The 11,769-nt window shown below is 32.5% G+C and overlaps 3 protein-coding genes across 3 annotated transcripts in view; 1 reads left to right on the top strand and 2 right to left on the bottom strand.

The window, feature by feature from the left end:
- Window positions 1-550: 550 nt before the first annotated feature.
- LOTGIDRAFT_193721 (hypothetical protein) lies at window positions 551-6,079 on the bottom strand. The gene is made up of 12 exons (XM_009062910.1): window positions 5,947-6,079; window positions 5,545-5,618; window positions 5,182-5,268; window positions 4,844-4,905; window positions 4,593-4,686; window positions 4,355-4,404; window positions 3,869-3,992; window positions 3,519-3,611; window positions 3,139-3,203; window positions 2,905-2,968; window positions 2,492-2,598; window positions 551-2,354 (listed from the first exon to the last, which is right to left on the bottom strand). Exons 1-12 carry the CDS (start codon window positions 6,002-6,004, stop codon window positions 2,312-2,314), a joined length of 921 nt encoding a protein of 306 aa, XP_009061158.1. The 5' UTR covers window positions 6,005-6,079; the 3' UTR covers window positions 551-2,311.
- A 274-nt stretch (window positions 6,080-6,353) lies between these two features.
- On the top strand, window positions 6,354-9,643 carry LOTGIDRAFT_206927 (hypothetical protein; the record flags this gene model as incomplete). The annotated part of the gene is made up of 2 exons (XM_009062909.1): window positions 6,354-6,494; window positions 6,821-9,643. 2 exons carry the CDS (start codon window positions 6,354-6,356, stop codon window positions 9,641-9,643), a joined length of 2,964 nt encoding a protein of 987 aa, XP_009061157.1.
- A 1,673-nt stretch (window positions 9,644-11,316) lies between these two features.
- Window positions 11,317-11,769, bottom strand: part of LOTGIDRAFT_78255 (hypothetical protein) — a gene marked incomplete at both ends in the record, with an annotated part of 775 nt that continues 322 nt past the window's right edge. The window contains one exon of the mRNA XM_009062866.1: window positions 11,317-11,452. Coding sequence (XP_009061114.1) covers window positions 11,317-11,452 — 136 coding nt within the window. The remainder of the gene's footprint in view (window positions 11,453-11,769) is intronic.

Below are 11,769 nucleotides of genomic sequence, written 5' to 3'. Positions count from 1 at the left end.
GTAATTGAAATGGCACCTTACTCGAAGATTTTTAAACTTATACATTGTTTCAATAAAGCAATACATTTCAAGATTTATTTTAAATTTCTTTAGTTCATTGTTGTTTTTTTTCATAAAGTTATATTTAATTTCATTTGTTTTTTTTTTGTCATCTAGTCATTGATTGTTGTGGATTGTTATTTTGTTATATTTCGTGTTTGATCTGTTTTTATTATAAGTGTAGGATTTTTTATATTATGTACTAAGCCTATATACCAAATGTACAAAATATATTTAAAGCTATAGATGTTTCCTTTCACTGATTATAGACCAAAAAACAAATTTCTTTTTTATTGATAAAGTATTGTTTGAATTGGTCAACACATTATTCCATTATTATTGTTAGATAGATCATTTATAGAGTAATACATAAAAATAGGACTAACTTCCGAAAATCTTCTATTATATGATTCATATAGTAAAATTCAATGAAACTTATAAATATTATTCTTGTACATCTTAGAAATTCTAGCATAAATTTTACAACTGAAAATGGCAGGCTTTCACAATAGAGCTGTATTAATTACATAACTGAATTGACAGATATTAAAAAGTGACAGATAAATAGTGTTCACCCAAATTAAAATACTCTGTAAATATAGTAATTATTTTCAAATACAAAAATTTTGTACGATATTAAATATTATTGTATAAATATATATATGTTTATTAGAGATTTTATTGGTGATATATATGATTATTATGACAATGCGAAATATTGGAGATATTGACCTGTACAAAATATATTATAGAGATATATATGTGTATTTTGGTGATATAAGACGATATAAAATGAATATAGAGATATGAATTATGAATATATATGCTTAGATATTATCTGCCATAATGAACAAAAAAAAAAAGAGGTTATTTACTTACCAACCCTTCCTCCAAATCTAATCGTGATTTAACTATGCAAATAGATTATATACGCCTCTATTTATGACACATTTTTGCTTATATGAATACATGTATATCTATCAGGCCAATTTTGATTACAACTGCAATATTGTCTGTTATTTTTTAGGTCTTTTCTGCAAATGAAAAATGTTAATTCAATTCAAACCATGGCAAACATACAAATTATTAATTAAGGCTCATTCTGCTATATTGGAATCAATGTCAAAAATTTCTATATCAATTTAAAAAGAAAACATTTTTCCAGGTTTTTTTTTCGACCATACATAAATATATCAATTGATAAGAAAATGTATATTTATAATACACAAGAATATTATCTGAGGAATCTATGTATGATGATAAATGATACATGTAAACTATGTACAATTTTATTGTTTCTTTAAGATGTATATATAATATGCATTATACTAATTTGTATCTAAGGACAGTAAGATTTATAATATATCATATAGTGTATTTTATAATAAATTCCCTATTGTATCTATGGACAGAGAGAATTGTACAGTATCCATTATAAAAATTTATACGTTGTGTACATTTATCTCCCTTTAATAATAATTGAATGATTTTTTAATGACTGTCAATGAGATACAAATTAATATTAATTGATAGTCCAAGATATGAATATCTGAATATTGTTCAAAACAGATACAAATAATCTATTGTATGAACACAATATAGGTCTGGATTGAATGACTTCCTTTCATTTATTCTACCCAGAGCAAAGCTGTTTTGTTTTATATATCAGCTGTTGTGAAAGAAAATCTTTGTTCGAAGATACATTAAAGGAAACTTTATCAGGAAAGGTTCTTGTTCACGATGTCTATGAAGCATTTCGTGAATGTGTAATATTGTTAAATGATTTATTAAGTCTGTGTTATATGTTGATTGTATTTCTAAAAGTCTTTATTATAATATAATAATGTATCTATACCTATAAATATACAGATAAATTAAACTATTTATAATACTACTATATTCTGCCTTATTACTCTTTTCAACCACATGAATGGCCTAATTGAGGTGCTTAGATCTATAAATGCAAACAACATTGATTGGCTCCACTACAAAATTTATGCCTTTTGGAGCCCACTCTACAGGTAATCCTGCACATTCGGGATTCATAGAATCAACTAGACATTCAAAAAAAAACAAGTTGGAACAGACTTCAGAATGCTTTCCACATTCCACAGATTAATTTATATACAAAAACAAAATAACAACAAAATACATTGAACCATTGTCCATTAATTGACAACGTAGACTACATCATTAGACTACATCAATTGTCGGTGACAGTAACATATTCAATGAAGAACAATCAAGTCTATATTTCAGATCAATCCAGTCTCTAAGCAAAATGAAAGCCTTCTTTGTTGAACATATTCATTAACCTGAAATGAAATGAGACAAAATCTTAATAAAGACAATCAAATAATTTCTTAATAATTTATAGCAGCAAATTAAACAAAAAATCCAAGAGCTGTAAATATATATCATTATCATAATTTCTCAGAGTACATCAACTTACTGTAAAAATTCGTCAATATCCATAAATCTGGCTCTTTTCTTCTCAAACCCACTAGCCTCAATCATTTCATTGACTTTCTCTTTTATATCAAAGTTTTCTGGTATTGTCTATAAGAAGTATATGACAGTTAGTGACTAAGTACATTTCCGATATCCATTATAATATAAGGAAATCTTACATTATGACATTATAATATAAGATATTTGTTTACTTAGAGCACCTGCTGAAAAAAAGCAAGTTTTTGTTTAATAGCATAAGTATAATAGTATACATAAGCAGCAACGCTTATTTTCTATTCATATAAACTTGGTGTTTTGCTTGTGTGCCCTTTATATAATTTTGCATCAAATATTTTCTGTTATTTTTTTCTACTATTAAATGCAATCAACTGTGTAAAGAAAAAAAACATATACCTTATTATGTAGAGAACAGTGTATTTTATAATTCTTTTCTAATAACCCTAAAATCTTGGTAAATCTATTAGGAAAAAAAAAATTCAATTGGATTAAAAAAACAATTGGAGACTTGAGTTTTATACCAGTTATTTGATTTACTATGTTTTGATAATCAAATTCAAAAATATCAAAACTGCAACATGTTAATTTAACAGCATAAGATATAGGTATAGAAGTCAATACTTAACTCACCTAAAAGAGGCTCCTATTGTTTTATTTTTTCTGGAGAAACAAATTCTGATTAAACCATCCCACTCCTAAAAATAAGACGAAAATATTATAATATATTCAGTGGCACATTTAAATATCATAATATTCTGTATTTTATTGTTTGTAGAATACCAGGCCAAGTATTCTCGAAATGATCTAAGCGCTGGGATGTCTTAGGTTCTTATCTTCTAACATTGATTCTAGGACATCCTAGTGCTAAGATCGTTTTCCCAGTAGTCAAACCCTGGACCTCAGCACCTGTGGATGTAAGCAAGCTAATGTGAAACGGTTAGAACTCCCATGATTTAATACATTTTTATATCAAAGTAGTATAAATATGATAAATAAAACATTGAACCTACCTGAAAATTGACGGGAGGTGGAGGATTTCGAGGCTCTATTCTGACTACACTGGACTCTACTTTCGGTGGAGGTCGAAAATTATTCTTACCAACCTACAAAATAAATAAGGTTCTTTACACTCAAAAAGCTCTAATTTACTTTAACCAACTTAGTCCCCATTCGATGATATTGCAATGGTTTTGCTCCATAGTACATAGTCCTACCTGTTCCAACAATTTTTGAGGAGTTAAATATTGAAATATGGTATTGGAAATTCTTTTGAGATTGGAAAATCAAGTACAAAATTCTCTCATAAAAATTCTAAAACAAGAGGGAAAGAAAGAGTATAAGGAAAGTTTGAACTATCTACCTTCATTAAATGGCTGACTCTAGATAATAACTGTGTGTTCATAGATAATCTACAGTATAATTTCTCTCCTGGTTTAGCAACCAACCTCTCAGCAAATTCTTGTTGAAACATCAACACTGCACATCTATAATCAAATTAATCAATTGTAATTTCAAAAGGAAAGACCATGAAAATATGACTTCTGAAGTGTTAGAAGACATAGCCTAAATTATCGTTATTGAAATGATAAACAGTTGAGAGATCAGGAGAACCAACTGTTGCAAGTGCTAGATGTGACAAAGGTATATTTGTCTCAAGTAATTTAGATTTCTAATAAATTGGTAATAGACCTCTTGACACACTTAATAACCCTAAAAACGTAAGTAAAACCAACATCAAAGTTAAAATGGTTTGATCTCTCATTTCCTAAGTATTTTATAACTATTAAATCTACAAGACTTATTCACAATATGAAAAAAAACCTTGGACTTGGAGATAATCTCTCACCTGAAGAAAGGTCTGTGTAACAATAATTTAAATACAAATGGAGAGGAAATCTACAAAATAAAGAAATAGTAAACAATCAAAAAATCCCCCAATAATAATATACAAGTCATCAATTTGCTTAATGATTTAGCATAAAAGTAATATCTTTTGCATTGGTTACTCCTTCATTTTTTCATACTGACACTATTACAGTAATAATTGGTTTCTATTAAAAACAAGATGTAAATTTGTCACTAACCTGATATGGAAGATTAGCCACACAGACATCAAAAAAAGGTAATGGTGTTTTCAAAACATCTCCCACTATTAACTGTAGTTTACTGGCTAATGGTCTGAAATGGAAATTGATCAGGCACATTTTTTAAAACTCTTTCCATCAGATTGTTTCATAGTATTAATATAGTGCTCAGCAGTTTTATTTTCATTAATATCTTGACATTTAATATTGGATTATCTGGATTGATAACTATTATTTACTACATGACTTACGTTCCCTGGACTCTTTTATGTAATTCAGCAGCCAACCTAGGGTCCACTTCACATGCTATAACCTAAAAATAATAGACAAAGGTTCCATTCTGAGTCTGTCAATATGATCTTTTATTGGTTCTTCCAAATGATACACCCAATCCAGAAATCAAATAGTACAAAATGAAGTCAATAACTAAAAGCAGTAATTCAACCAAATCAGACTATGATTCTAATTTAGATTCAGACAAACATATTTAGTAACCATATTTCTTTATTCATTTATTTATTCATTTATTTAAAAATTCATTTGACTATTCATTTCTTGCCTATATTCATATGTATTCATCCAGTCTTACCTTTTTTACTTTTTCTAACAATTTAACTGTCATGTTACCAGTACCAGGTCCAACTTCTAAAACTACATCAGTAGCCCTTAAACCAGCCTGGAATTGTTACAGATTATAAGTTAACATTTAACAGACAGTCTACTGAGAAACTAGAACCAGAATAAATTATGGATGGGAAATTTTTCATTGGAAGAGTCATGAATTGCTCAAAACATGTTTCAATTTTTGTTCTTGTTCCTTACAGTTTAGCATTCTCTTTTGCTTAATTGAATGTTGAATGCAATAACTCATATTCCTTAATCCTCTACCTACACCAATGAATATCAATAGATTTAGAGATCTTTCAGAATAATTTATTAGGAAGATACAAACCTTGTCAATCATACTGTTTACTATTAGTGGATTTTTCAAAATATGTTGACCAAATGACTTGTTAAAATTTATCCCTAAAAATAGATAGAGATAGAAGTTGACCACAGCAGAGGCAAAACAGTTTAATCATATTGGAGTGGGCTTAGTGTAACATAAGAGTGATGCTTCACAAGCAATTTCAGATAACATATCATTTACAACTCTTTGCTCTTTCTTTGAGCTTGAGTTATTGTCCTTGTGGGCACTATGCTTGGATGAAAATGATATTCAAGAGCTAGAATAACAATAAAACGAATGATAATAAAATAAATACACTTGAATTAAGTACAAATCTGTTTATTTATGAAATGTTATGAAAATGACAATGTCAATGATCATTTGCACTCTTGGCCAGTCACCCACCTTGCTTTGTAGCTTGTGTATGCTGTCTTGATTTCTTTGCCACTCTTTCTTTTGGCATCTTGGCAGGTTGGGATGGACAATTTCAATAAGTTGATCGCTTTTTATGAGTTGTTTTATCAAATGTCAATATCTGAACACACGTGTGAGGATTGTTTACGGAAGTGACGTTATAAAAGTGGGTGTGACTAGAAATACGTACAAATTTATACTAAATTTTATATTCGTATAATAGATCAGCAGTCGAAATTTCAAATCTTAGATGGAGATCCATATTTCCATTTTCAATATACTAATTTTGCAGAAGATGTCATTTTCTTTCTTATATGTTTCGGATCAGATTAGATCTAGGCTATTACTTATTAGTGTTTTTAATCCAAATATGTACGAAATCTCCCGCGTTAGTCAAGATGTCGGATTCTAGTACATGCCCGTTTAAGGCTGAGTACGCTAAAAGCGACCGATCTAGCTGTAAAGCATGCAAAACAAAAATAGGCAAAGATTCTCTGCGTTTAGCAGTCATGGTGCAATCTCCTCATTTTGATGGAAAGGTTTGTCATATAACTTTTGTCGTATAAAAAGTCAGATGAAAATGTTGTGGTTGTCTTTTGGGAAAGATGGCTGATGAATTTCATTCACTTGCGCAATCTGATAAAACTAGTAGTCCGAAACATTTGCCTCTATTCCAGCCTCTGATATGATAGCTATTGTAAAGTTGTGATTTGTAGTGTGATCATAAAATCTAAGCCCTGTTTTATGGGGATCTATCTGAACAAAATAGACTGTCCATAGCCTACAAAATATATCTTGCCCAAATTTAGTTCTGTTCTGTTCCATTCATTCATCATTTTAGTCTAATTTTCCGTTTCTATTTCAGGTTCCTAACTGGTTTCACTATTCTTGCTTCTGGAGACGAGCTGGTGATGTGGAGCAAGTTGATGATATTCATGGATACCATACACTCCGTTGGGAAGACCAGCAGAAGCTGAAAAGTAGGATATCAGGAGAAACTACTGCCACAGATGATGTAGATGGCAAGATTGAAGAACACGATCTTTTATCATTTCGCACTGAATATGCCAAATCCAATCGCAGTCAATGTCAATCATGTAGGACCAAGATTGATCAAGGTGAAGTTCGTATTTCATGCAAGGAAGTTGATGATCCTAAATATGGTGCAGTAGACAAATGGTATCATGTTGATTGTTTTGTACAGAACAGAGATGAACTTAACTTCAACTTTGATGTCAAACTTTTACCTGGTTTGAGACGATTAAAAAAACCAGATCAAGAAGAACTGCATAAGAAACTGGCTCCAAAGTCTGGAAAAAAGAGGAAAGCAGATGGCGCAGCTGGGTCCTCTAAAAAGGTTAAGGTGGAGGAAACTGATGAAGAAAAACTGCTGCGGACTCAAAGCGCTGAAGTGTGGAAATATCGCGATTTATTACAAAAGAATGTCAACAACCAGGCGATGAAGTTGTTGTTGGAATTGAACAAACAGCATGTTCCTGTTGGTGAAAGTAAACTATTAGATGCCATGTCAGATGCTCTTGTATTTGGAGCTCTGGAGCCATGTAGCGAGTGTAAAGATGGCGCTTTCTTCTACACCCCAGAAGGATACAAATGTGCTGGTAACATGACTGGATGGACTAAGTGTATGAATATTGTAAGAAATCCAAAACGTCGAGCATTTAAAATCCCGCCAGAGTTTCATGATGTGGAGTTTTTAAAGAAATACAAATATAAAGCAAACATTCGTGTGTTTCCTACCATTCATGTTTCTTCTCTCGAAACTGCCATGGATTCTGTTGATGGGGCAGTTTCAAATGATAAGCCGCTAGATCAAATGAAATTTGCCATCATTGGCAAAACAAAGAAATCAAAAGCAGTTTTGACAAAAGAAATTGCAAATTTAGGAGGCACTGTGGTGTCTAAAATTGACAATACCATCGCTGCATGTATTTCTACTAAAACAGACGTTGCTAAGAAATCTAAGAATGTGAAAGAGGCAGAGAAAGCTGATGTTCATGTTGTTGATGAAGAATTTTTAGATAATTTGAAATCTGACACTGTTGTTGCAAATATTCTCAAACATGCTTTATCATCGTGGGGTTCAGACCCACAAACTCGTATTGGAGACATCAAACCAAAGGTGGTTAAGAGGAAAATGTATAAGAGTGGAATGAGTGAGATGGAAGAAATGAGGTATAAGAAGGATGTCCCTACAAAGAAAAAAATGACTGTGAAGGGTGGTGCTGCAGTAGATCCAGACTCAGAGCTGGAGGATGTAGCTCATGTTATTCAAGATGATAAAAAGGGCATTTTGAGTGTTGTTTTAGGTCTTGTTGATATTGTGAAGGGTACTAACTCTTTTTATAAACTGCAAGCTTTAGAGAAGGATAACAATAAGCAATGGTATCTTTTCCGATCTTGGGGACGAGTTGGAACTAATATTGGAGGTAATAAGATCGAAAAGATGTCAAAGAAAGAAAATGCTATCATTGCTTTCAGAGACTTGTATTTAGAAAAAACTGGCAACTCATGGGAGGATAGAGATTCTTTCGTCAAACATCCAAATAAATTCTATCCTTTAGAAATAGATTATGGGCAAGAAGATGAAAAAATTCAAAGTCTTGATTCTTCACGTGAAGGCTCCAAATTACCAAAACCTGTCCAGGATGTCGTCTGTGCCATTTTTGATATTGATCAGATGAAAAAAGCGATGATTGAATATGAAATTGACATGAAGAAGATGCCTCTTGGAAAATTATCAAAACGACAGATTGAGCAAGCTTATTCTGTTTTAACTGAATTAAATGGATTGATTGAGAAAAAAGGGTCTCAGAGCCTGTTTCTTGATGCTTCTAACAGATTTTACACCTTGATTCCTCATGATTTCGGAATGAAGAAACCACCTTTGTTGGATGATCCAGAGATAATTAAAACAAAAACAGAGATGTTGGACAGTCTACTGGAGATAGAAGTTGCTTATAACTTGTTGAAAAGTGGTGATACAGGGGCCAATCCTATTGATGTTCATTATAAACAATTGAAATGCAAGATGGAGCCCATGGAGAAAAAATCAGAAATGTATAAACGCCTGTCAAAATACGTGAAAAACACCCATGCAACCACACACAACCAATATGGTCTTGAAGTTTTAGACATCTTTGAAATTGATCGAGAGGGAGAAGAAGAAAAATATCAACCCTTTCAAGATTTGCACAATCGACAACTTCTGTGGCATGGTTCCAGAACAACAAATTACGCTGGTATTTTATCACAAGGGTTGCGTATTGCTCCCCCTGAAGCCCCGGTCACAGGGTACATGTTTGGTAAGGGTGTCTACTTTGCAGATATGGTATCAAAAAGTGCCAACTATTGTCGCACAACACAGGTCGATAATGTTGCTTACATGTTACTTTGTGAAGTAGCATTAGGAAACACCTATGATCTTCTGGGTAGCAAATTTATCCACTCTCTACCTAAAGGCAAACATTCCACAAAAGGATGTGGTATGACGGCGCCAGATGAGGCAGGAGCTTTCGTCACTGATGATGGCTGTAAGATTCCAATGGGTCAAGGTAAAGATGCTTCTATTGGACGTTCCAGTTTATTATACAATGAATACATTGTCTATGATACCTCCCAGATCAGGATGAAATATATGTTGAAGATGAAATTTAACTATAAATGGTAGCCCTAGTCAAAACCTATACTATTGTTTTGTTAACTTTACTGTATGCCTTGATCAGTAGTCACAATTTAATGTTTGTTTTTTAATGGGATATGGTCTTCTAATTATTTCCTCCCATGTTTCAGAGAAAGTTTACACTTAAAGGGATTGTTAAAGGAGTTTTCTATTTTATGTGTATCGAGGACACTGATAGCATCAATTTGCGACATTCCAATTTTCAATAAGACCCCTCTGGGTCAAGCACCTAGTTTAAGTGGAATTGCAGGAACCACAGACGTCTGACTGACAATTGGAATGGTGCAAATTGATGCTATCAGTATCCACGATACACATAGAATTTTTTTGAAAATCTTGTTACAATCCCTTTAAGTAGGAACAAATTTCTGTTAACAGCAGAAGTGAGGAGATTTAATCAGAGAGCTATATCCCTTAAGTTGTGTTTTTAAGTTTATAGCCCCATTACACCACATTGCAATCTTAGGCTCTGAGATTATTTTCCGTCGTCATAGCAGCTCTTTAAGGAGTTCTTTCCAATGTGACGGGGCTATTAAGGATTATATTTTAGAAGTATGAATGATACTTTGTTTCTTGCGTTTTTTTCTTTCTTAAGTATGTTATTGATGTACATGTCTAATGTATATTTTTAAGAAAAATTAGTGGTCATTGCATTTAATTTTAGCTTTGTCTGTTATTGATGTGAGTTGACTAAGAATTGCGTTACCTTCAATATGGAATCTCAAAGGGATTGTAAAGAGGTTTTTAAAAAAAAAAAAACAAATATGTGGGTACTGGGGACACTGATGGCATGAATTTGCACCATTCCAATCATCTTAAACTAAGTGTTTAATGTCGTCATGTATTTAATCGTGAAGGGCCTTATTTCCCGGATACTAAGTTAGTAAGCCTCTTTACTATCCCTTTAAATTCAAACAGATTCCTAAATGAAGCAACAGCATGATTATATTACTGAAGATTTTGATATCAATGCCTGCAAGTAAATAGATATTTTGATTTATAAGAAGAAAAGTAAGACGTAAAACTCCATTAATTTCATTTCATTGATAAGACAGGTGGAACATGTGCTGAATCTCTTTTGCAGACTAAATCCTTGACCAAACAAATTGATCAGAGTTTGGGGTATAACTTAGGCTATCAGGGATCTTGTTTAATAAAATTTTCTGTGAATTTTTCACTTTTTTATGATCCTAATATAAATCAAATTGTATTACATGTAATTTCAACTTTTTACAATCATGTATGTCATTAGATAATATTCATTCAACCTCTTCTGGTATTGTTGATATAGCCCTGTCATTTCTTTCTGACAGAGTTGTCGTTCTTTGTTCCTCGATTGTCTCCCATCGCTGATCAGATGAAGTTATTTCCCTTGCATGATCCTGGGAACTATCGTTTGAAGTTCCCACATAGATTGGTTGCTCTGCATCAAAACTAACATTGCTCGAAGATTGTTCTTGTGGAAAAATCGTTGCATCGATGAATTGTGCCAAAACTTCACCTTGTATGTCATCCAAATTGTCTGCATTTTCTAGAAAATCTTGTTTTAGTGCGAGCATGTCTGGATTTATTCCCCCTTGTTCTTCGACAGATTCTTCTCCTTTGTTGGCGTCTACTGTAGTGGAATTATTCTGATTCTGATAGTCTTTAGGAATAGAATTATTCAGCCAAGAGCGGAAACACGAAGTTCCCTTATCTTGGACATCTTTTCGTCCTCTAAGAGTGATGACCTCTCCATTCGCTCTAATGACCACCAGTTTGGGTATAGCTGTGATATGATATGTACTTGTAAGCTCGCTGGAATTTAGAAAATAAAAAAAAAACCATCAACGAATGTATTGTTTATACTTCTGTCTTAGTACGAAACATGCTGACGCACCGTCCAACTAGTATATACATTTTTGGCGGATGTGTTATATCGTGACTGCAATATAGGGACTATTTTGGGGCATTTGTCGGCGTCTCTAAACTCGAGAATTTTTTAAGCCCCGAAAATTGTTCTGAATATGGAATTCTGTCTACTTACAGTGTGATTGTTCTGGACAGGATGGGGGGGGGGGGGGGGGGGGGGGGAACCCTTTCCCTTTTAAAAACCCCCCAAAAGGGAAAACAAA

Source organism: Lottia gigantea, assembly GCF_000327385.1.
Source record: "Lottia gigantea unplaced genomic scaffold LOTGIsca_54, whole genome shotgun sequence".
In the NCBI taxonomy this organism is placed as follows: Eukaryota; Metazoa; Mollusca; class Gastropoda; family Lottiidae; genus Lottia; species Lottia gigantea.
Note: the sequence above shows the minus strand (reverse complement) of the source record. Positions and strands in the feature narration are given on the sequence as shown.